This window comes from Stenella coeruleoalba (genome assembly GCF_951394435.1).
Source record: "Stenella coeruleoalba genome assembly, chromosome: 3".
Taxonomy (NCBI): Eukaryota; Metazoa; Chordata; class Mammalia; order Artiodactyla; family Delphinidae; genus Stenella; species Stenella coeruleoalba.
Genome location: NC_137148.1, coordinates 33,083,055 through 33,110,217, shown reverse-complemented (window position 1 = coordinate 33,110,217; position 27,163 = coordinate 33,083,055). Strand labels below are relative to the sequence as shown.

At 37.7% G+C, this 27,163-nt stretch overlaps 1 protein-coding gene across 7 annotated transcripts in view; it reads left to right on the top strand.

Annotated features, from left to right (window-relative positions):
* Positions 1-27,163, top strand: part of LOC307183458 (uncharacterized protein) — a 921,334-nt gene that overhangs the window by 349,948 nt on the left and 544,223 nt on the right. For all 7 annotated transcript variants that reach the window (XR_013827469.1, XR_013827470.1, XR_013827471.1 and 4 more), the window contains one exon: positions 20,108-20,182. Coding sequence is in view for 3 of the 7 variants with exons in the window: in XM_079915969.1 (XP_079772095.1) it covers positions 20,108-20,182 (75 nt within the window). In the remaining 4 variants the exon portion in view is untranslated. The remainder of the gene's footprint in view (positions 1-20,107; positions 20,183-27,163) is intronic.

The window sequence follows — 27,163 nt, the reverse complement described above, 5'->3', positions numbered from 1 at the left end:
AATCATATCCCACTCCAAAATTCCAGGTCCCCAGTACTAGTCAAGGTGTGCTAATTTTTACTTGAAAAACAGACCAAAAAAACTTACATTATTCTAACATGCAGTTTATAAGGTAGAAAAAAGAATGAGAACAATTCTGTGTAGAAAGTTTGCAATCATTTTAATTCTAAGAATGTAGATTCTGTTTCTCATTTATTTTATACAAAGTAGAAGGTGGCAGGAAGTGGCTAAATGTGAAATTCTGTTTGGAAAAGCAGAGGCCTGGTACTGGTCTGGAATTTCCCCTTGATTCTACAGTTGACAATGAGTTATCTTTTTGGAAAGTATTGAAGGTGGTGGGTTACTGGTACGAAGTTGAGAAATAGTTGCTTGTGGTTTATCTAGATTAGTTGAAGGTCTGGGCAGGACTGAGTCTCAATCTTAAAATACTCTGTGGCTCAGCCCGTCATATTCCAGTGAAGATAAGGCTCCTGATTAAATAATAGAGCTCTTATGTTCTGTAACTTCCTCACGGTATATTGTCTGAACCTGTCTTTTCCCCAGTAGGTATTTGAGGTAAAAAAACCCTAGCAAACACAGACAGGATTTACAGGTTCATTGTAGGACGTGAGAATCTAGGGAAAATTTATGCTTTGGAACCTCATTTCTCAAGTACATGGAATCCCGGGGAAGAAAGTTTTGTGGAAAAGAAGAAGAATAGGCAAACAAATCCCAGAAGACTCCAGAAAAAACAAAACAAAACAAACAAAAAAAAGTGAGGATTAACTTTAAAGAAATGATCACGAAATCATGTGTTCTGATCAGAGTCTGCAGGATTTTCCTCGTCTTGTTGAACCCACAACTCTTCCCCTTTTCCATTTATACTGTCCCCAAGCAGTATACTGTCCCTTTGCTAAGCTTCATTCCCTTCGTGTAGCTGTTCCTTAGGATCTTTTTCTCTCTGTAACGTGAATGACTGATAAAAAGGTAATAATGTGAGTCACTTTCAGGAAAATTCCCATTTCAAAAAGAAATCTTTTAGAGATTCTGTGAAGATAAATGATGACATCTGTAATTACAGAATTCCTGTATCAGTGGCAAGCAGATAGAGGATTTTCTTTTGAGGACGATTTTTACAAAGCTCCTTAATTTGTACCACATATTTCTAAGGCTGGCCTTGATTTGGACTTATAGACATTAGTATATGCTCCAGTTAATTTCTATTTAATGAAAAGAAAGAAAAAACCCCAAAATCCAACTGAAAATTCACTTTTTTCCATTTGTAAATTTTAATTTAGTGTTTAACCTCTTGAGTGATTTTTTTTTTACTACATGGACTTCAAACTTATATCCTCCAAACAACATAAAAATAGTTTAAAATGCATCTCAGCTCTCAAATAAGCTTTCCTTTCTTTTCCATATACAGTGCAGATAATGACATGAACATGTCATTTTAATTCCTTCCCCCAGGCATGATCTGATGGGTCTTTTCTTCTCTTTAGTCTCTCCTCACCTGCCGTTGTCCATTATCATGGAATTTCATTGCCAACAGTATTCCCTTATTTCCAGAAACAGAAATAATTACAACTAAGCATCTCCATTTAAAAAAAAAAAAACTATTTATAGTGCTGGCAACAGGCTTAAGGAATAGCTGAGTCACGGGTTTATTGGGAGAAATTTTCTTTGGACATTTCGGTGATATCCCACTGTTGGTTTTCCTCACTGTCCACACTGATTGTGCCCTTGTTTCCCAAATAACAATTTAGGTAAATTTAGTTCTCCTTCTGTTGATATTTAGGTGTCTTAGCCGTTTCCTTCCTTACTCTTTTTCCATCTTCAAAAGTTAAATTCGTGGACATTATCTCTGAGAGGTATCTACTTATCAAGACAATTTCTTCAGGAGAAATACCTAATTACAATCTCCAACATCAGTGGAACCAGAAAGGCTGATGGCAATTTCCCAGTGATCTTCTGGTTCTGTTTTTTTTTAACCTGAATAAAACGACTTGCTCATAAATTACTTAAGTACTTGCAGTATATGTCTCTGTAGGTATTTTTGACTATAAAATAATTTCAGCTTTTAAGAGGCCTAGAGATTTCCCTGGCGCAGTAATTAAGAATCCGCCTGCCAATGCAGGGGACACAGGTTCCAGCCCTGGTCCAGGAAGATCCCACATGCTGCAGAGCAACTAGGCCTGTGCACCACAACTGCTGAGCGTGTGCTCTAGAGCCCATGAGCCACAACTAGTGAGCCCACATGCCACAACTACTGAGCCCACCTGCCACAACTACTGAAGCCCGTGCACCTAGAGCCCGTGCTCCACAACAAGAGAAGCCACCACAGTGAGAAGCCCGCCCACTGCAACAAAGAGTAGCTCCCATTTACCACAACTAGAGAAAGCCTGCGCACCAGCAATAAGAAGACCCAACACAGCCAAAAATAAATTAATTAATTAATTAAAAAAAAGAGGCCTAAGTTATTTTAGCTACCTGAGATTATTCTGTTGATCCTAATAAAATACTTACGTCTATACCAGCCTAGTGTTGTTTCAGTAACAGGATGATATTACAAAACCTGACAGATCATTTCTAACCCTGTCACCCCATTATATGCCTTGCATTAAAAACAATAGTAACAACTTCTTAGGCTGATAAAGTACAGTTTAGCCAGAGCTTAATTTTCTGATCTCTTCTCTTACTATTGAGCTACTCAACAAGTGAAATGAACTCATGGCTTTTCCCATTAAAATCAAGATTTTAATCATGGTTTGAGATAAGAGTGATTCAGAACTTGCCTTGCTGATGGTACTCTTGCAGTTATCCTTTTTCATGACCTCTTGACACTTTCCTCAAGGCCTCTATCAGATCACATTTCAATTATGATGTCTCTGTGGTCATCTCCTCTGCCATCTGTACCCCCATCACCCTCTAAATTATCCTTTGGAGAGGCTGTACATTATTGGTTCAGACAGACCTAAGTTCAAACCCTAACTCTGCCTGTTACTAATTTCATGACTTTGAACAGACTGCATGTCTTTTTTGAGCCTTATTTTTAAAAAATCTGTAAAATGTAGGTAACATTTTCTTTTAATGTGAATTTTAAATATAATTGAAACTGCACACCTGGTCTCGGATTGGCACCTCAGATGGGATTTGAACCCAGCCAAAACTCAGATTAGGACTTGAGCCCATGAGCTGGGACTCGAACCCCCTGACTTGTAATTAAAATCATTCACCTGGTGTCAGGACCTACTATTTTCCAGTGGCATCTTCTGCCACCCCAGTAGAGACTAACAAAAATATCTTCAGATATAATGCCAAAGGGCTCCTGAAGGGCAAAATCTCCCAGACTGAGAACCTCTTACTTTAGGATAACTTTGCTGCAATGAAAACTACACATACCTTTTGCTTTCCAGCTGGGTTTGTGATTGAAAAACAGAATACAGACAACTAAAGTTGATTGCTGCTCATTAATCATTAAAGATAATAGATGCCATGCATTTTGGGGAAGACCACAGTATCCCAATATAGCATTTTTACTAATGTTTACTGTATACAGATGAGCCTTTGTAAAAACAAACCTACAGTTTAAGAATTCTCATTCCCAAACTGATTCCTGCTCTGACTTCACGTGAGTGGTCGTGAACTCAAACATGAGCAAAAGTAAAGGGTTTTGATAGTCAGATCTCTAGCCAGAATTTTTAATACCTTTAGTGTTCTCATCAAAATATGTTCTGCCTTCTTTTTGAAGCATTTGCTTGACTCTTCTGGATTTCATTGTACTTTCTCTTACCATCATTATCATCTAAACCTTGGGCATCAATTACATATTGCCTTATATTATTTTCTGATAGTACAAGAATATTAGTGTTGGCTACCCAGTGAGATTACAAGCTCTCTGCAGGCAACATACTTCTCTTTTATCTCTCATGACATCAAATATAGTGTCACATTCATTAAAAAAGAGCATAGTCTTTGGAGTTAAACAGATGTGGACTCTACTTAAGGTTCTATCACCCAAAGGCTGGGTAAACTTACACAACTACTCAATGTCTGCATGCAGAGTAACCTCTACATGCTGTGTGTTTGAAATGTACAACTGATTTCCATGCATTCAAAGCAACCCTTTGATTAGAATTTAACTTTCTATCTAATATTCCAGTTTGCCTGGAAGGAAAGAATATACTGGTCCTGCTAACCTGGTTGTCTGGATCCATGATTGCTATAGTACTTACTGTGGATTAATACTTAAGTAACCTAATTTTGTTCATTCATCTCTTGTGAGCCTAGTTCATCTAAGACAGTGTTTAAGCAATGAACCTCTCCCATTATACTGACAAAGTCAGAGTTCTGAACCATGAAGCCAAGGACTTAGCATATGGGAAATGACAGAACAAATACCACATTACGAGGCTACTTAGAGGCCCTTCCTGGAAACCACCAGTCTCCCTTCGGAGTCTCTTCAAATTTCAAGTCAGTTGGAAAACTGGATCTTGAGGGATTACAACGGTGAATGTGATAGAGAATCTACCCTATAGGCGTTCACCTTCAAGTAGTTTTTTAGGTTGTATACCTGACAAATTTATTCTGTGTTTTAATACTCAGAAGTGATCTAAAGTGATGCAATAAATGCTTATAGGTTTATTTATTAAAATAACTTGAGAGAATTGAAGTAGCATTAGGTATGCAGAATGATTTCGTATAACTTGATTTCAAAGCTTCGGATTTAGATAAACAAGTCAAAAATTTCTCTGTATGACATTCTTAGCTTTATGGTGTGTGTTACCTAGAGAGCAAATATGGGAGGATTTTGTGAGCTGCCATATGAAAACATATGGCTCTGTATTTCAAAAGTATCTAATATATATTAATAAATCTGAAAATAACCAACTGTCTATCTGTAGTATATTAATAAAAATATATTTTAGGAAGGGACATTAGCAGAATTACATATTGATAGTGGAAATCCTTGTTTAACTCTTGGTCTTCTTTGCTATCTTAGTAAAAGTTTTACCTTATTTTGGAGCCACAATTTAACCAAACTTTTAGTTCAGTAAGTAACTTTTTCTATCCTCTTCAATGCCGTGTTGGAGTAATGGCTATTGTGGTATTTCCAACAATAGCACAGCATATTTTTAGAAGGAATAACACCAATAAGAACAATTTATTGAGCACTGACTGTGTGTCAGGTCCTATTCTAAACTCTCTTAAATCATCTCATTGGATTTTCAAAACAACTGTATAAGGTAGACATTGTCTGGCTGTGCAAATGAAGAATATTAAGAAACTTGCATGACACATAGTAAGCGGTAGCACCCTAAAAGAGAGTTTTGATATTCAAGTTCATCATGCCATCTTTTACCAACCCTAGCTCATTCGACTTCTAGGTCATGAGAAAATGTACTGATGCAGTAACTTACTAGCTATACCTTGTAGGAGGTAATGCAGCTTAAAAAGGACATTTCTGACCTTTGCCTAAGCCTGCTTTTGTAATAAATTCTTTGTCTTCTTTTCCCATCCAGCTAATACTATCTTTACTTTAGAAGAAGACAATTGAAATGATGTGGTCTGAGGTGACTTCCAAACCAGGGTTTCCAGACTCCATTCCCGTGTTCTCCAGGGGTTGCATGGAAGTGGCTCAGTGTTGTGGTGATAAAGGGAGGTGAGGGGGGAAAGTCAGCTCATCAGTTCACTGCTCCCCACAATCCCCTTAGACAGCTTCATTTCTCTTTGCTTTCAGTCTTCTGTATATTTCATTGGGGGGGCGCAGGGAAGAGGAGTACCGGTTGGTTACCTATCTTTTAAAAAAAGTTTTAAAATCACTCATCTGGTTGACTTCTGTGTTTAACAGAGGAAACTGAGGCCTGGGGAGTTTAAGAAATTGGCCCTTAATCTCACATCTTATCAGAGAAAAAGCCCAGGTCTCCAAACTCCCAGTCCACCCTGCTCTCCGCCACCCCATAATTGCTGCCCTACAGAAACCCAGTGCAAATGTGTTATATTTGGCTCTTCAGAGCCTGGGCTGACACTCTGCAGGCCATTCTGGGCTTGCTGCGGATGCTCCTAACGCCCATCTTTACTGCAACAGCAGAGGCTCATGGAATTTGTTCTTAGTCCCAGCCTCTGCTTGCAAGTACCTGACACATGCTCTGTCCTGCATTCTTTGAAGGCCTCCTCGAGTTTCAGCACTGTATCCACATGTTGTTTAGGGTAAGAGTAGCTCAAATATTTTATGCAGACAATTGAACTTGGAAGCACAACTAGGCAACCTGTTTCATTCAACAAATTTTTTTTTTTTTTTTTTTTTTGGCGGTATGCGGGCCTCTCACTGTTGTGGCCTCTCCCGTTGCGGAGCACAGGCTCCGGACGCGCAGGCTCAGCGGCCATGGCTCACGGGCCCAGCCGCTCCGCGACATGTGGGATCTTCCCAGACCCGGGCACGAACCCGTGTCCCCTGCATCGTCAGGCGGACTCTCAACCGCTGTGCCACCAGGGAAGCCCTAACAGATATTTTTGATGACTTCCATGTGCCAGAATCTTTTTGAACACTGAGGATACACTAGTAAGCAAAACAGATTAAAATCCCTGATGTCATGGAACTTACAGACAATAAGGATCAGAGGGATAAATTGAGCCGAGAAGAAGGAACGGGAACTATTGGGAAGGTGCATTGCTGTTTTACGTAGGGTGATCAGGACATCAAGAATACAATGTTTGGGTCAGGACCTCAGGGAGGTAAGGAAGCAAGGCATACAGATATTTGGGAGGAAAGTGGCCCAGGGGAAAACAACGGCAAGTGCGGTAGCACTGGGAAGTAGTAGAGTGTTCCAAATGTCTGAGCAGCAACCAAGAAACCAGTGTGCATGGAGTAAAGTGAGCAGAGTGAGTGAGGAGGACAGTAGGAGATGATGGCAGAGAGGTGAGGAGGTAAGGGTGGGAGCCATGGTGTCAGATCCCAATTTGTAAAGACTTTGACTTTTGTCTGCTTGCTTATTATGAAAAGTTCTCATGCTTAATCATGACAGATTTATTTGTCTCTGGCGAGGGTAATGGAATAACATAGCTTAGCTTTTATTGGAGACGTATCCACAGACGAATTACTGATCTTATGATAAAAATCTAGGAGATGCTGTGATTTCTTAACTTCTATGTATATACAGCAAATTGTGTTTTTTAAAGTCTAAAGATGTAGAGATATAAAATTAATGCCAAACCTACCAGCTAGTTTTGTCAAACAATCCTTACTATGTTACCTATATTAATAAAAAGATATAAGTATAATATTTCCTATTTCATGTTATAAAATGCCTTCTCTTGTTATGAGTTTTGTTTGTCTCTAAATCATTGGGCTCTTTCTCAAAATCCTACATCCGTGTTCACTTTCCTTCTTGGCCTTCTTCATTGATCTTTGCGATTTCCAACAAATTATAAAAGAATGGACATCTACCCATAGAACTAAATTCTTCATGGCACAGATAGTACATAATTCAGCACCAACATATTTCCTTCTTTTTATAGTTTGGAGAAGAGCATGCATCTGGGGTTTGAACTGTGTACTTTCTAACTTCATTGCATTAGCTAACACAGTTTTAGTTTTTGGTTAAAGGGGAGATCATGCTGAGAAAACATTTACAGGGAAAGGGAAGTTACAGGGAACAGGAAGTCACAGGGAAAGATTTACAGGGAAAGGGAAAGATATATTCATGTTACTACCTGATGGATAACGATATTTTTCTCTCCAGTAAGGAAATGGATATTTTCAAGTTAGGAATGGTGGTTTTCAGGTTTGCTATTATTTAGAGAGAAGACTTGTATATATGTATGAGAGAACTTCTTGAGTTTTAATTTTGTCTTGATTTCACTGTTGTTACAGATGACTTTATGATTCATGCTTACAGATTAAAAGATCAACTAGTTCCAGAGGGTGATTCATTCTATAAACAAAATTGGTTTATATGTCTCAAGTAGCCAGCTAGGGTCAAAAACCACTGTCTCATTTTGTGACAGTCTTGTTGGGTGTCCAAGAAGACAACAGAACTGAATATTAATTCTGTGTCCTATGGAGTCTGATTCTTAATTTAACTTGCATTCTAAGTACTTTTATGACTTCAGTTCTTCCAACAGGCTGGCAATGGACACTAAGAATAATAATATCCTTAGCCTGAATAGGTTCTCTCTGAGCTTATCTAATTATCTTCCAGTGACTGTCAGTTTTCACCACTATCATCTTGGGAGAGTGACTAGATTTCTGTTCATTGAGCTCATAACAAGAACAAGAGCTTAGACTGACTCAGTGCTTATTATGCACTAGGTGCTTTATACCCATAATTTCTTTAATAAAGGAGATTTAATAATCTCACTTTATGGAAAAGAAATAAAAGTTTAGATATCTTAGCAACTTGCTCAAAGTCACAAATCTATCAAATGGATGGGCCAGGATTTGAACCCAGTTCTGTTTGATTTCAAAGCCCAAGCTTTGATACAAGATTGTGTACAAGGCAGATGCTTAGTAAATGAAAATTTTCTCAAGATACTGATTAAATTGTTCAATTCATTGTTAGAGCTGAACAGTGAAGATACATTTTGTCAGTTTGTTTAATACCAGCAAAAACAAAAAGTGTCTCAATGGTGTATCTGTTGATTTGAAATAGAACATGGCAGATGAACAAAAGAATTTTTCCCCTACATTTGTAATCATGAATAAAAGGAACGTGAAGTTTTTATCCAGGCTGGTCAAAGATAAGAGGCTCTTGTTATGAGTTAAGAGTACTTCTATTTTTCTTTTCTCAATTAACTGTAACTTCTCATATTCTCTGGTTAGAAAGAAAGTTATACTATATTTTGAAGGACTAAAATGGGAAGTTAATGAGACTCACAGCTTTGTTTGAGATGACTAATGGAATATTCTGTACTTGAACCTGTACTTGGTTTCCAAGTAAAGGTAGATGGCATGGCACTGAAATTTCATGATACAATTTGTTCTTTTCCATCCTATTTCTCTAGGGCACCCACTTTTAGAGTTGACTTTCTATAGCTAAGGATATATAAAGATAATTATTTCCAACAATCAAAGGAATAGCTACTGTTCTTTTACCCAACTCCTACCTCTGGAAACACAAAGGACTAGGCCCCATTTCCCAGAGATTCTAATTCATTAAGTGTGTAATTTAGAAAATCTCTACTCGTGACTTGGTTAAGTGTCAAGAACCACTGTCTAAGAAAATCAGTTCCAGATTTTTTATACATGCCTCTGTAAAATCCTAAGTACATTTTAAAAATTCCATGTAAGTTTGTGTTTTTTTCTTCCCATTATTCTCAAACCCTGTGTGTTCACCATGGACGAGTCTCCATACTGCCTTCCCAGGGTTGAACAGGATGGAGATAAATTATAGACAGTCTTTATATCCAGAATTTCTCAGCTCTTAGCAGCATTTCAGGAACACATGAGTCCTAGAGAATCCCTCTTTATCCCTATATCAGATATAAAGGAAGTATTTTCAGACATGAGCCCCCGGACTTTGTGTGTGCATGTGTGCGTGTGTGTGTGTGTGTGCATGTGTGTGTGTGTGTGTTTACTAGGGCTGGGGTATTCTCTCTTAGTTCTGGAAGCCAGAAGTCTGAAATCAGGGTGTTATCAAAGCTGTACCCTCTACAGAGTCTCTGGGAAAGAACCCAGTCCTGCTTCTTCTAGCTTCTAGTAGATGCTCAGCATTTCCTGGTTTGTGGTTGTATCACTCCAACCCCTCCTTCATCTCATGTTGCCTCTCCTTTGTTTGTATTTAACTTTACTCTGTGCCTCTCTTATAAGGATAATTGCGCTGGCATTTAGAACCCACCTGGGTAATCCAGGATAAGTTCCTTATCTCAAGATCTTTAATTTAATCACATTGTCTACCATATAAGGTAATATTCACTCTCTTGTCACATACTATTCATAGGTTTCAGGGATCAGGAAGTGGATATATCTTTAAGAAGCCATTTTTTTTTTCATCCTACCACAGTCACTCTTATGATCAGGTGTCCTACCCAGAGAGTTTGACTGACTATATTTCTCTTCAAATTTCTGTGTATGTCAAATTAACCATACTTCATAAAAAGTAAAAACCTGGATTGGTCCTAGGACGTTAATTAATAATGGAAAAAATAAAGTAAGTTGGGTTTCTTTACATTTTCACTGAATTCACTGTATTTTGTCACCTATATTGCATATAATTGTATAAATACATCATTCATTCATTTAAAAAAACATCTATAGAGCACCAGCTGTGCTCTATAGATGTGATGCTTGGCCCTGGAATGCAAAAATTTAAAAAGGTATAGTTTCTTCAATTAAGCAGCTCGTAATCTAGACAAGAAGATATTTGTATCAGCATTTCATTCAATTTCTAAGTGCTATTATACTCCTATAGCCAGGCTATGGATTCACTCTTTTAATCCGCCAATCTTCTAGTTTGATATTGTTTATTCTGATTTTAGAGAGAAGAGAACCAAAAGAAAATCTTAGTTTAAGACTATACACATGGTAGGAGATAAAGCTTAGATTTAAACTATTGCAGTCTGATTCCAGAGCTCAACTATCAAGCACTGCATATACTACATTGATTATTTGATAGAACATTCTATAATGGAGTTTCTAAGAATGAGTATACTCCTTTTCTAACTGCGGTTCAATTATTTTCTTCTAGGTATACTCAAACTTTTCTTTGTGGCTTTGTCTCTTCTGATGCTTGCCTCTTGGGTGTTAGGGTTTGTGAAAGTTCTCTTGTGACTTGAGTTATATGGGTTCGTCCTCCTCTAGGAACTAAGACAAACAAGAGTTTGGAGGCATGACATCCTATTAGAAACACCTCTCTGCATCTCCCTTTAACTTAGATGTGAAAATTGATGATTAGAGATGGTGAGAAATTGTTCTTTTGTAAAGTAGCTTACAGATTCACCAATGATAGGGAAACTCCTGCACATTTGGTAATGGATTTCCATATAGCTTGTTCTGCAGCTTTTGTGAGAACATATAAGAGTGGTCTTATTTGGCATCTAAGGAGCTGACTAATCAATTCTCATTTTTACAGTCTTGATCCATCTGCCTAAATAATAGCTAAATTTTCTTTAAATAACTGATACCATGAGAGGTCTTTTCTTCTGCAGGAATAATCCTTATATCGCTTTCTAATCACCAAAAAACCTGACACAGTAATAGGTATTCAGTAACATTCAATAAAGTCATGTCAAATTGTATCGATTCTTTATCTAGTAGTTTTAGCAAGTATCAGATGATGAAAGAAAAGATGGTGGATATGGTACAAATAAATTTCCCAATATAGCTCCAAATGGACCTATAATGTCGCTAAGGGGTACATTGTAAGTAACCAAAAAAATGGTTCAATAGCGTTAGCAGCAACTTTTAACTGTCACTGTGGTTTTTCTCAAGCCTGGGCAAAGTATGCATTTTAGGAGGGACACGATTAGTGGTGGCCCCCCATTCCTAACTCATTCCGGCCTCTAGTGACAGCTTGCACATTGGAAGCATCAACCTGAATGATGCTGTGGTGGTGACTTTTTGATATCTCAGCTGGTTCTGCCCAGTGTTGTTATGTTCAGGGTAACAATAGTTTGTGGATCTCCTAATAAAGATGTCAAAGAACTAACAGGTGTGCAAGGTGGTTAATCATCAAGGAACATGGAGTGTCACTTTTACTTCACAAACTTTAATTGTAATTGGAAGAAGTAAATAATTCAGTTACTATTCCCTTATTCAAATTATGTTGTCAGATTTTCAGTCTCTGCTTCTCCCAAAGAGCTTTCAACATGCTGTTGAATGTGGTCTGAAAGAGAGGGCTGGCTGGAATACTAATTTCCTACATTTGTGGAAACAGCTCTCTTTGGACCTAGATATGGAAATGAAATTGTGATCTGGTGCCATTAGTATATATTACTGTGATACAAGTGACTCTTCCACAAGTGACACTACTAAGTTCTCACTGAATATTTTTCTAGAACAACGTCTTCCCTCTTTCAAGAATAAAGTGATTCTGGATATTGAAACTTCTACTATGGAAAATCCTGTTCCCCTATGTTAACAAGGAAACTTCCTCTCCAACCTCATGAAGAACCGTACTGGGTAAAATTCTTATCTTCCTCTTCACCCTCATCACTCAATCAGGAATAGAAAACTTTTCCTCCCTTTGTTATTATCTCCAGCTTCCTTTCTGTCTTCACTGTTGTGTCTTCCTCTCCTTATCCTTTCCTGTCTCTCTCTCTCTCTCTCACACACACACACATACCAGCTTGCTCTCAAGCAGAATCAACTGTTTTTCTCTATTTCCAATTATCAAATACAAAACTACAGTGGTATATTTAGATGTCTGACCCATCTAAATCCTTCTGTTTGGAAGATCTATGGCTGCCTCAGGCGTCTATGACTGCAACTGGGGAGTTAGTTGTATTTAGGGGGGGAAATAGAACTCCTACTGTATTTTCCACTCTAGCAATACAAGAAAACATGGTTTCTGCTACAGCTTTAGACAGTTGATACCTAGACAATCCTCACTTAGACCCTTGCATGTGTCCTTTAGTAGTTGGAACTCAAAGGGGATAAGGAGTGAAAAATTAGGCTTCTCTAACCTCTGACCTGTAGGAAGCAATATACTTGGAAGTGGCTGCCTAGAGAATGATTTGGGAGCTGTGTATTAATCTGCTCTCAGAGGGTTTAGATATGGTTTATAAGCAAAAACCAATCAGTCAATCAAAAGGATGTCCTTGAGTATGTCATCCACACACCTGTTCTTGGTTAAGCACCTCTTTCTCAACATAACGCTTCACAGACTTGAAGAGAGCTTTCCTGTTGGTTACTTTAATGTGAAAATACGTCGTCTCCTATTAATCAAAATTTATGCTGCCTTCTATTACAGCGACAACTGTGTCCATACTGGATTAACAGCCAAGTTGTTAACATAAGTCTAAAACTCCCGCATCTCTCTTTTTCACTATTTCTTTCTCTGTGCATCTCTGTGTTAGCCTTTGAAATGTCAATAGGAAAATTTCTTTCTCCAGAGTGGTTAGCTTGTTAAACCGTAGCCAATTTAATTATCCTCTACTGATCAGATGTCTCTACCTACATTTAGGTGTGGCTGTCAATTGTCAGTTATTTTAACAATCTTACCTAGTTTACTCTGACGTTACTGCCATATCTTTTCAAGAGTAAAAACGTAACTTGAAGCTATAAATCCAAACATATCAGTAGGTTGTTAGTTTGGTTTATTTGATACAAAGCCTCTCATTTCATGGTTAAATTCTATTGCACACAAATCTCTTCTGAACAAATTTGGATGAGAAGCCAGTGACTATGGCTTGCGGTCATCCAATGGTGGGGATGGAAATATGTGGTGGTCATATTTTGGAGAGAGTTTGTTTGCCAAGTGGAAATGGACATGATTATCCTGTGTTATTTGTATCTACAGGGTCTTTCATCCATATTACTTCTCCATAACGTGGCTTTAAATTATCTGCTAGGAATTGATTGGGACGTTTGATATTCTTTCTCTTTCAGAATCTTTGTTTTCTATTTATCCATGCTCTCCCCCCCCTTTTTTTTTTACAATAATAGTAGCAGTCATAGCAGTATGTATTGTTATAGGCACCTCTGGTATATTGTTGTTCAGAATTCTTGCTTCTCTTCCCCTGGGATTATACTGTAGAGCTCATTTCTGCAGGAGGAGTTTGCTTTTCTGTCCTTTTCAATTTATTCTGGCACAGGCTCTGGATAGTGAATTGTGAGTTGTAATAATGTGGGATATTTCTGACCAGAAGTTTTCCAAATCAGCTTGTAGTTATCAATCTCTTTTCTCCCTACAAATCCCAGATAGAGGCTACCCTCAGTCTGCGAAAACAAGAGAGAAAAATGTTGTAAGTCACTGACATCTTTCAGGTTGTTTGTTATTATGGAAAAATGTAGACTAAATTGACTAATAAAAACTGTTGACTTAACAGTTACAACTCTGGGAATTTATTCTCAGCAATAACTTAACAAGTGAGAAAACATACAGGATTAGAGACACTCATCACATTGTTCCAAAAATTTCGGAAAATTAGAACCAAAACTTAACAGTGATTTCATTAAATGACAACACATCTATACAATGGAAAACTATGCAGTCATCAAGATTGTTATGGTATATATTTACATATATATGCTTTTATATAATTATATATACATATCTATATCTTTATCTGTTTAAAAGTATCATGCAAGGATATCCAAAATATATTGGTAAGTAAAAAGTGGTACAGTACGAATGACTCTATTTTAGCAAAATGATATATTCATCAAAAGAATATACACTGAGTACCAAAAAATATTTATAGGAGTAGAATCATTATAATAAACATTGAAGACAGACCAAAACGAGAAGTCATAAAATTGTGAGGAGAAGGCTTACAGGCGAGAGTAGAATAAGAGAAATGCTGTGCTAACAGCTTTACCTTTTGAATAACGTAGAGAAGGCACAGAAGGACCATGATGTTAGCTGTCAATGCTCTCTCTTCCTCTCCTACTCACTGCCTTTGTAAATGCAAGCCACGGATGTAATTTGGTTGGAATGCATCTGTGAACATGAGCCTAACGATCAATAAATTGAATGTTGAAGCTGAAATCAGCTCCAGGGTAATGTATGATTTAAATCAGAGTATATCAAAATAAATACCCATAAAGGCTTTACTATTTGCAAAACAGCAAAATTCTCTGTCTTGTTTCCTCTTTATTGTTTACTGTTTACTATTTATTCTTATTTGTTGTATTTACAGGTTCTAAAATTAGAATCACTAAAGTTACTCAAAACAGTTGTTGGATGAAGTACTGATCTGACTTTTTCTAAAGCTTATATCTCTTGCTTTATACTTGCCAAAATCTTCTCAAGCATGTACTTCTGAATTCTATGACTTAATTTTTGATCACATATACCATGACGTGGAACAATATGGTTGGTTGAATGTAGCGCTTGCTCCCATGACTTTTGCCTATCCTTGGCCTTCAGCTGCTTCCTTCTTTGGATTTCTGTATCACAGGAAAGCTGACCCCTATAGGCTGCAATTCACTGGCTCCCATAACAGCTAGTTTCTCACTGGGATTGGCCAAGAGGAGGCACCCACAGATATTTGAGGGTGAACAAATGAAAAAGCCAGATGTTCCTTTCCTCCTATTTTGCCTGTGCAGTATTTTGCTATATAGCTCTGTGACTCCAGCATCTTTTGATCAAGGTCACTGGGTTCCAGATTCCATGGAGTGACTCTGGCTCTAGGATTCAAATAACATTATCTTCTCGAGTTGAACCTCCAGCCTAGGAATCTTTGGTGGCTTTGGACTTCCATTACCTGTGTAACCAATCTCCTGCATTAAATACCCTTGGTTATGAGTAAAGTCAGCTTCTGTTTCTCTGTTTGCAATCTGACATAAAAAGTTAGTTATTGATTGTTTAGTTTGAAATATGATATGCTGCAATCATGTGTAATAAGGGAAAATGAGATTTCATTTATAGTAATTTTTTAAAAATTTCAAAGATGTTATTGCAATAAATATCAAATAAATATCAAAATTCTGTATAACAGAATCTAATGAGAAGACTGATTAATATATTTCTATTAGGTATGGCCTGGTATATTTTAAATTCTTTGCAGAACTGGCACATAATTATGAGCATATTTCTATATATGAGTTTTTATATATGTGTCTTGTTTATAGAATAAGGTCCAAAGAATACTTAGGACCTTCCAGAAAAGAAAAAGAGTTACAGCCAAATAAGGTCCTGTTTTCTCTTGTTTTTCTTAAGTCAAGTAGGAATCTATTGAAGGACCTGGAAAACAATAAAGAGTCAGTGCAGTGCTACTTAAAATGTTCAAACTAACCTTGAGATGCAGCACAGACATTCCCCTGTCTAGTTGCAGCATTCTTCTGGGTGTAATACAATGCAGGACAACCACGTTGAGTGACGAAGAGCCTCTTTTCTAACTGCCTTATAGTAAAACAGAAGAGAATGGGCAATCCCTTTCCAACTGAGGATATATTTCCCACCTTCTCCTTAATCCTCCTCAAATTCTACCTGATTTGAAGAGTAATGCAACCATCCTAAGACCTTATATTTGCTGAGTTCAATCTGACTTAAATTCATGTATTCTGATATCTTATCCTACTGACATCTCTTTTCCTCATTTCTTTTGTAATTTCATCCTTCTTTTCTTTACTTTTTGAACTCAAAACAATGTAGTTTCCTAAAGTTCTATCCTAGGTCTTCTTCACTTGTCACTCCACACTTTTTCTTGGGCAATCTGGGATAGCCACACCCTTAGTCATCTCTCCACTGACAACTCAAGCTTATGTATTTTAACCCTGACTTCCGAGCACTGGCCCATACATTCAACCAATAACATTTACATTACTATACTTTCTAGGTATTTCAAAATGAACATGTCTCAAATAGTATTCGTTATATTCACCTACTCTAAGTGGGTTTTCATTCATTATTTCTTGTCTCAGCGAGTGGTAGCAAATTCTACAAGCTTTACAGGTCAGAAACCTCAGTGTTTCCTTCTCCATCACCTTCATACCTAAATCATTATTATGCCTTATTGATATTATACAGACACTTCTTAAATATTTTATCAATTCACTTACTTCCTTCTCTACTGCCATCACACATCATCTTTCCTTAACAACCTGCTACAGGTCTTCCTCTACTTGTTCTTGCCTTTTTTGTTCCAATTTTCCCATAAAAGCCAAACATCTTTTTTTTTCAACTTTTTATTTTGAAGTGATTATAGATTCATAGGCGCTTATAGAGAAATGTACAGAGAGAAGTCCTGTGCATCCTTCCTTCATCCTCCCTCAATGCTAACTCCTTACACAACTAGAGTATAATATCAAAAACAAGAAGTTGACTTTGATACAGTCCATAGAATTAATTCAGACTTCACCAGTTATTCACGCAGTTGTGTGTGTGTGTGTGTGTGTGTGTGTGTGTGTGTGTAGTTCTACGCAATTTTATCACATGTGTAAGCTTTGTGTAACCACCACCACGGTCAAAATACTAGACTGTACCAGCACAAGACTCCCTCATGTTACCCCTTTATAACCATACCCGTCCCCTCCCCTGTATTGAATCCCTAGCAACCACTCATGTGTTCTTCACAGAATACTGCTGGTGCTTCGATCTTGGATTTTTAGCATCCAGCACTGTAAGAAAAAATATCTGTTGTTTAAGCCACCCCAACTTAGTCCTTGCTGGTGCCTTCTACAGTTATAGAAGGCCCTCCCCTTGTTCACCTGATGTCACTGGACCAGCTTTTGCATTGGGATAGGAGAGTGGAAGCCACTGGGTCTGGCCCTCCTATGATCCTGAGTGAATGGCAGGGAGACACAGGCAGCTGCTGATGCTGCCCCTGCCATGGACAGGACTGCCACTGGAAGCTGGGTGGGGCAGTGAGGACTGGGGTGGTTGGACCTTCTTGCTATTGATGCTGCCAGTGGATTGGACCACTGCCAGGTCCAGATTGTAGAATGAGGATTACGACTCTCCACTGTGTCTGTCATGCTTTCCTTCTCCAGTCCTCGGCCAGAAAGGACAAGCTTTTCTTTGGGGTCGTTTTTGTTTTGCCTATGCCTGTGGGTGGTTCTGGGCTTTAGACCTCTCCTGTGCCCAGTCTAGGAGCATACAGGAGATAAAAGGAAAATCTAGGAAATTTCACCACGTAGTGAGTCTCCATGTCCTCAAGTTCTGTTCTCAGCAGTCTGCCTTCTTTCTTCCTTCCTAGCCAGTGCTGTTGCCACTCTTTTCAGCTTACTTTCAGAGTTCTTTCTTCATTGTCTAATGGACAATTTCCTAGGTATTTTGTTGTATTTATAGAGGAGCACAGAATAAAGGATTCTATACCATCTTGCTGTAGAACAGGAGCCAAAATAATCTTTTAAGAAAGTAAGTGTGTTTGGATTGCTTTACCCTTTATCAGCATCATTAAAAATCATCAATAGGCTTTCTGAATTCCAGTCACATGGTCTTCTTTCAAATTTATACATACACCATATTCCATTTCTACTCAGATACTTTTCTACTGCTCTTCTTTCAGCCCAGGACCATTTTTTTTCTCCCTTCACAATCTCCCATCTTCTATTCTCTAGAACCCCTTGCCTATCCATGAATTCCTATTTATCTTTTAGAACTCAGCTCAAATATTTAGTCAAGGAAGTCCTCTCTGACTCCCCATACCAGATCAGACCCTATACACTGTTGTACTCCCTCTGTTCTCCTTGATGTTCAGCCATCACATTTATAATTAAGCTAATGGTTGTGTAGTTAATTGTTTAATACTAAACAATCTCTATCCATTGCTAGAATGCAAGCTTCTTAAGGTCTGGGTCGATCTTGTTCATCACTGATCTCCCCACCTCCCTCCCGGTACTCACCAAGTATCTGACTACATAAAAATTTTCATTACCTAAATTTAAAAAATTCAGTATGTGTCTGGGATTTTCCATTTTCAGAAAGCTTTGCAGTCATTAAGTAGATAAATGTCTAAACAGTCCTGAAAGTTTAAGGAATTAAAAGTCACACAGTAGTTAGGAAACAGTTGTCCTCTTCTCAAAGCTCAGTTTGAGAAAATTCCTCCCACCTACAAGGGCGAGTTTATAGTAAAGACACCTTTTTTTCTTTACATGGCAGGTCAGTAGTTTAGTTCTAAAGTGTAGCTTTCCCTAATTTCTTCCACAATTATTTACTCCAGTCAGCCAGGCATGGGGCAGGATCCTGGTGAGACAATGGTGGACAAGACAGGCCAGTTTTTCTTTGACGAAACTTGCAGTTGGAAAACACAGAGATGATCTTCAGGGAGAAACTGTGAAGATCCACAGCTATTGTGTTTCTTACTTGAGAATTGGTGTCAGTTTCTAATATTTCTAATTTTTACTCAACTAAAAGAAACAGAGAAAAATTATTTCTCGAACAATGAACCACAGAATTAAGAAAAAAATCAGCATTTTGGAAGAAAAATGTGGAGCACTCCATAGGCCAGTAATTTTCCCTAAATCTGTAGGGGATTTGGTGCATTCTGTTTGGATTACTTACTAATACAGGAAGAGGATCTCAAGTAACAATGTGTTGCACAATGTTATTCTGGAAATCTCGTGTTAAAAGTAATGCCACCACCAATGTAAAGTTGCTTTTATTTCCTCAGCAGAGTTTATAAACTGAATTTTTGTTCCAGTAAATACACAGCAACAGTAGTAAGTAGAGAGGAAACGACAGTTCCCTAGCATTTCCTAACATTAAATAAAACAAAACTCCAAATCCTCCAAGATTGTTGCCATCTTTCCTTCAGTAATAAATACATTAAACTCGGTTCACTTGTTTGCTAGCATTCCAGTAAGAAGAATAAATTCTAACATTACAGTTTTTGGTCTTGACATCTGAAAATGTGGTTGAAAAAGATGCTGATGATCACTATGTTTTCTGAGGTTAATATTTTAGATGTAGCCTTTCTATCTTTGTTGGAATTGCTATGTTAACTATGGTGGGTATTTTGTATTGGTTGGTTAAAAGGAAAATGACCCCACTTTAGACCATTAAACAAACTTCTGCATCTGCCATAATCTTAATCAGTCAACTGATACATGAATAATTTGATCATCTTTTTACCATTGAACTGATAGATTGTGTAAACTTACAGATGAAATGAAATCAGTTAATAGTGTAAAACACTGTATTTAAAACCTGACTTATTGGGCTTAAGGTTGATATTTAATTAAATCTTCTTCCCTATCCTAAGTTTGGAACTGGAGTTGAGAAAATGGAGGTCAAAGTAGCAGCTAAGCTGTGTGACTTAAATGTATGACCACGAGCAGAATTTCTCTTATCTTGTTTAAATCTAAACCTTACGATGATCTACTCAAGCATTGTTGTTTAAAAATAGGTGCACAGATTCTTCGACATTTCTCCCTTCAAAAAGTGGAATCTACTTCCTCTCCCCTTGAGTGTAGATAGATTCAGTGACTTGCTTCTAAAAAGGAAAATATGGCAGACATGATGACTGACTTTTGACACTCAGTCAATAAAAGGCACCCTTATTCCCTCCTTGTTCTTTCTTTTAGACCATTCACTTTGAGGAAAGACAGCTGCTGCCATGTCATGAGGACACTCAGCCAGTCCATGGCAAGATCCACATGGTAAGGAACTGGACTTCCTGCCCACAGCTATGTGAGGGAGCCCCTTGGAAGCAAACACTGAGAAATCTGGCTCCTGCCTAAAAGCCCGTGAGTAATTTTCAGACCTGATCACAGGTAATTTCCAAGGCTTTGCCTGGCAGACCTGATGAGAGAAAGCTGTCCTCTCCAGGCCAGATCTGTGTACAGCCAGTGCATTATGGTCTGTGAAGGGAGTTGCAGCCAAGGACTCAGGCCCCCTGGCCAGTCACGTCCTTCATATATTTGCATTCTTGGTTTCGGTGGGCACCTGCATTCAAGCTCCCTTTATCTGAGGCCTTAGGCAGAGGTCAACTCCAGGTGCCTCTCCTGAGGTCTCCTTATTACGGGGAGGAGGAGGAAATCTTGAATTCACTTAGGAGGGTGTTAGGAAGGCTACTGTAAGGAACTAATAATTGAGCTCAGATCTAAATGATACTTAGGACTAACTAGATGAAATAGGAAACTTGTGAATAGGTAAGAGGTGTCTCACCCTAAGGAGTAACATGCGTTTACCCAGAATTCCAGCCTTACAACTATGAAGCTTCGTAAGGTAAGTAGAGAGAAAAAGCAAGATGAGCCAAAAATATCTCCAGAATGCTGACCCTATAGGCAGTGACCCTGGTGTGCCTACTTCTTGGAAGCAGGGAGTGCACAGTGCAGAGAGGGGAAAAGGCTGAATTGTATATGTTCAAGTTCTTTTCTCAATTTCACCCTTAGGAGAGTCATACCTCTTCCCCAGAGAGGGCAGTTAAGGGAAAACCACTCCACAAATGGACCAAAATAGGGTCTTAGTGAAGTTGTATTTTCCACATTTTGTTACAGTGATCAACAGTCTGGGAAATTTTACAGGTTATAAAATCAGTAACTGTTACTATGGTATTTTGGACACCCAAAATATCATAAAATAGGTGCACAGATTCTTTGACTGTGATTTATGATTCTTAGCAGGGCAAAAAAAAGTGAAGCTTTCGATGAGTAAGGTTATAGACATGGTCTTTTGTCAGGAATAAAATCTTAAATTTGTTGCTGTAAGTAGTCAACTTCTCTTCTACTTAATGCCAATTTATCTGTGGGCAATTCACTATTTTCTCCATTGAGATACTAAAAGACCAGTAATTAACCTGAAGGAAAAGAGAAAAGTGTGAACTCCATAAAAATACCTTTATCAAGTTCTTTGCATTCTTTGGTCTTCATCTGTCACAATACCACACTGAGCTAATTATTCATTATATCCAGTTAACAAATGTCTATTCGGGGACTTCTCTGTTTTGGGATCTGTGTTAGATATGGTGGACACAATACTGAGCAAAACAAAAAGACATTATTTCTGAAGTTAAAAAGTTTATAGTCGAGTAAGGAAAGCAGACGTCAATAAAATAATTCCAAAAAGTCAATGTAAAATTGCATTGGTAATAAGTGCTAAGAACAGATGCATGGTACTGTGGAGGCCATGAAGAAGGGATGTGACTTAGGTGGGAAGCAGAAAAGACTCCTCTCGTTGGAAGTAATATTCAAACAGAAATCTGAAAGACAAGTAGTAATAGCTAAAATCAGAAGGGTAGAGATAGGTAAGAGGTTTTCCAGCCTGAGAAAATAGCTCAGGTGAATGGCACCTTGCAGCAGGCAGTGTGGTTAAACATCAGGGGTAGATAAGGCCTATTATGTCTACACCCAGTTAAGAACTGGCTTTTTCAAGCATCATATTTTCCTGGACAGAACAACAAGTGGATGCTAGTGGTGGGAATATATTTGCCTAGAGTATTCAATTAGGATATTGAAAAAAAATGAACCTTAAAATTCCAGTGGCTTAACATGATAGAATTTTCTTTCTCATTCCTGGAACAGTCTATTGAGGATGTTACTGCTTGGTGGTGGCCTTCCACGTAGTGTTTCAGAGACTCAGTATCCTTCCATCTTGCGGCTCCACCATCCACTAGCCTCCAAAAGGTGGAGGGAGACAGAGTGAAGAGGGCACAACCACTTCTTTTAAAAATCCAGGCTCTGAAGTAACACACATCATTTTGCTCATATTTTATTGTTGTGAACTAGTCATGTGACTGTACCTTTATGCAAGGGGGTGCTGGGGAATATACTCACTGCCTGGGAAGATGTCTCTGAGAAACACCTACCATATTCTAGAAGGTGGAACATAAATTTTTTCATGAACAGCCAGCATCTTTGCCATACTTACTTAATGACTGCAAACTACTGATTGGTTATGTCATTATACCCCCGACCTTGAATTGCATAACTCTCTGGGCAATTCTGTGAAACTTTCAAAACAACATATTGATTTTTCAATGTGAAAAATAAACACATGTGCTATTTGGCATTTTGGAATGAGGTATACAGATCTTTATGATCATAGATATTTTTATGATATATTTATAAGAGGAAAAATCACTCCCTAGCAGAAGGAGAGAAATTAGTTAGAATTGTTTATCTTGTTTAGAAACATGGTCTTTAATAATTTTTCTCAAGCCTTGAGCAACTAATTATATGGATGGATCCTAAATCGAATGCAAGTGAGTACAGAGGACATTTTTGAATAAGCAGTTGCAATTTCCTTTCTAACTGTAAACCTCTTCAGTTATAACAGGAAACTAAACAGAATTTGCATGTGTGAAAGGTTCAGTTTGAGGTATTTTATTTTTATCATTCTTAAAAACTCATTGGTTCATCTGACCTTTTTTTACGGTAAAATTTATAATGTGAAAGTTTTTTATGGTCAAAATTTATAATGGGAAATACCACAAAAGTGTGTGTGTGTTTGGTCCGCCCAAAAGGAGCTTTAGAGATCAGATAAGTAGGTGAGAAGACTACTGAAGCAGAGAAATTACTGCACATAGTGCCACCCTAGCTCTGGAATAAGTGGCTTTAGCCCCAGAAACATTGAGAGCAGGAACAATATCTGACTCATCTATTCAAGGGTGAAAAACTAACCAGAATTATTACTTTAGCCTAAGAGCGATAAAGCACCAGGTGCTGAGATCCTGACCTGAGGTACATAAATTAAAAAACAATGGTAAAATATTATATCTGTGTAGTGCTTTGTGATTTCCAAAGAACCATCTGGGGTTGATATTTATCACCGTTGCAACACAGCAATAAAGATAGACAGTTATAAAGACGAGCACTTCAGAGAAGTTACGTATGCACAAATCTTTTGGTTAAATTGCCCCAGGAGTTCAGTGTTCCTAGTATTTATAAACTTCCACTTGACTTTGAGTTTATGTCACTCCTTGTTCTCCTGTTGATGGATTGCACTTTAAGTGCAACCCTAATATACTAATACTCATGAATAACATTTTTGATTGGGTGAGCTAAGCTATTATATAATTGGACTTTTTACCGCCAGGCATTGAAGTAATCTAGGATCCTTACATAGTCTTGGCTTCTAGGTTTTTTCCTGACCCTTAGAGTTTTATGCCCTTGGCCAAATTTCTTATCTCTTTGAGTCTGTTTCTTTATCTGTAAAATGGAGATAAGGATACTTGTTCTTATCAGTGTCATGAAACGCACATGGGTAATTTATAAAGATTGTGACAATTTTTATAAACTTAAATGTTCTACAAATATAAATTATTTGACTTCCTCTTCCTTGTTGGTTTTTATAAGCCAACCTAATCCAAAAATAAATGGATCTCAACCATGGGCTTGAGCCTAAATGAATTTGGTTCTTGGGATAACAAACTTGTTTAATGATTTCTTAACCTTGACTTAAGTTGACCAACTACCCTAATTTGTCCAGGATTTTCTGAATTTGAGCAATGAAAGTCCAATGTCCTGGTAAACCCCTCAGTTCTGGGAAAACAGGATGGCTGGTGACTCTACCTTGACTTTCTGATTCTAAGAATCCTTCTCAGAAATAGTTTTTAATCCTCTCTTATTAATATGAGATCGTTCTTTGGAAAGAATATCCCTTCCATATGAGTCCGTTTGTTTTTCAGAATATGGATTATATCAGACTTTCAACCAAATCACATGGCTAAATAGTACGTAATACAGTTCACATGCCTACATAATGACATAGAACTTTTATACAGAGATATGTGATCAGTTAACTGTGATAACCTCCACGCCAGCACTTATATATTTAATTGAACTGTTTAACCATCTATTTCCCTCATCAGATCTTATCAGGAATCCAGTCGTGCTCATCTTTGATTCTGTAGCATCTAGCATGCTGACTGGCATACTGGAGACACCTAGGAAGTATATAATAAACTGAAATATGGAGCTTAAACTTGCACAGTTCAACCCTTATGAGAGTCGGATTTTTGCTGATCTATAAAGTGTACATAATAAAAGCTTCATTTAAGCCTCATAGAGTTTAGTAATACTTAAATTAAAAAAACATGAAAAATGTTACTTTTGTAAACTATAAAGTATAGTAAAATTAAAATTTGAGAAAGAATTGATATTAATATTTAATAACTTTAATCTTACAATTTGTCTTTCAGTCTGTCATTACTCCTGGATTCTTGATTTGATCTTTGAATATTAAATTTGTGCTTCTATCCAAGAGTTTATGTCATTTATCCTATCCTATCCTAAATGACCACAGGACAATGTGAAACAGACTCTCCTTGACATGGATATAGCCACTTATAAATTAATATCATCATATCCAAATATAATAAGAAAAGTAGTTGCGTTTAAGTTCAGTCTAGTTTATTTCCTGAAAGACTTTGCTCAAAGGTCATCTATGTGTGTTTTGTTTTGTTTTTGGCTGCACCGCGAAGCTTGTGGGATCTTAGTTCCCCGACCAGGGAATTAAACTTGGGCCCTCCGCAGTGAGAGCACGGAGTCCTAAACACTGGACCACCAGGGAGTTCCCTAAGGTCATCTATATTAATGCTGTGCAATAGTTGGTAAACCAATGAAACCTCAATAAATTATGTATTTATTGCAAAAGGAATTAGGTCTTTATTGCAACATGATTCACAGTTGTCTCTTCAACTTATTCCTGATTAGAAAGTGTTCTTCAAATGCTGTCACATCCAGGGCTTGATTTTGGTGGCCCATCACAGGTACTCTGTTCCTATGGAAATTCCCACTAAATTAATCCTTGGTTCTGAAAATCCATCAAGAATTCAGAGCAGCTTGATCAATATGGAAGATAGTCTTTGCCTCTGGATTTGGATTAATTAATTAATTAATTTGCAGATTGCATTTTATTTATTTATTTTCACATCTTCATTGGAGTATAATTGCTTTACAATCGTGTGTTAGTTTCTGCTGTATAACAAAGTGAATCAGCTATACGTATACATATATCACCATATCCCCTCTCTCTTGCGTCTCCCTCCCACCCTCCCTATCCCACCCCTCTAGGTGGACACAAAGCACCGAGCTGATCTCCCTGTGCTATGCGGCTGCTTCCCACTAGCTATCTATTTTACATCTGGTAGTGTATATATGTCAGTGCTACTCTCTCATTTCGTAGCAGCTTACCCTTCCCACTCCCGGTGTCCTCAATTCCATTCTCTATGTCTTTATTCCTGTCCTGCCCCTAGGTTAATCAGAACCTTTTTCTTTTATTATTTAGATTTCATGTATATATATATATATGTGTTAGTGTATGGTATTTGTTTTGCTCTGACTTACTTCACTTTGTATGCCAGACTCTAGGTCCATCCACCTCACTACAAATAACTCAATTTCGTTTCTTTCTATGGCCGAGCAATATTCCATTGTATATATGTGCTATGTCTTCCTTATCCATTCATCTGTTGATGTACAGTTAGGTCGCTTACATGTCATGGCTATTGTAAATAGTGTCTCCTTTTGAATTATGGTTTTCTCAGGGTATATGCACAGTAGTGAGATTGCTGGGTCGTATGGTAGTTCTATTTTTAGTTTTTTAAGGAAACTCCATACTCTTCTCCATAGTGGCTGCATCAATTTACATTCCCACCAACAGTGCAAGAGGGCTCCCTTTTCTCCACACCCTCTCCAGCATTTATTGTTTGTAGGTTTTTTGATGATGGCCATTCTGACCGGTGTGATGTGATACCACATTGTAGTTTTAATTTGCATATCTCTAATGATTAGTGATGTTGAGCATCTTTTCATGTGCCTCTTGGCCATCTGTATGTCTTCCTTGGTGAAATGTCTATTTAGGACTTCTGCCCATTTTTTAACTGGATTGTTTGCTTTTTTTGATATTAAGCTCTATGAGCTATTTGTATATTTTGGAGATTAAGCATTTGTCTGTTGTTTCATTTGCAAATATTTTCTCCTATTCTGAAGGTTGCCTTTTTGTCTTGTTTATGGTTTCCTTTGCTGTGCAAAAGCTTTTACGTTTCATTAGATCCCATTTGTTTATTTTTGTTTTTATTTCCATTTCTCTAGGAGGTGGGTCAACAAGGATCTTGCTGTGATTTATGTCATAGAGTGTTCTGCCTATATTTTCCTCTAAGAGGTTTACAGTGTCTGGCCTTACATTTAGGTGTTTAATCCCTTTTGAGTTTATTTTTGTGTATGGTGTTAGAGACTGTTCTAATTTCATTCTTTTACATATAGCTGTCCAGTTTTCCCACCACCATTTATTGAAGAGGCTGTCTTTACTCCATTGTAAATTCTTGCCTCCTCAAAGATAAGGTGGCCGTATGTGCATGGGTTTATCTCTGGGCTTTCTATCCGGTTCCATTGATCTATATTTCTGTTTTTCTGCCAGTACCATACTGTCTTGACTACTGTAGCTTTGTAGTATAGTCAGAAGTTGGGGAGCCTCATTCCTCTAGCTCCGTTTTTCTTTCGCAAGATTGCTCTGGCTGTTTGGGGTCTTTTGTGTTTCCAAATAAATTGTAAAATTTTTTGTTCTAGTTCTGTGAAAAATGTCAGTGGTAGTTTGATAGGGATTGCATTGAATCTGTAGATTGCTTTGGGTAGTATAGTCATTTTCACAATGTTGTTTCATACAATCCAAGAACATGGTATATCTCTCCATCTGTTTGT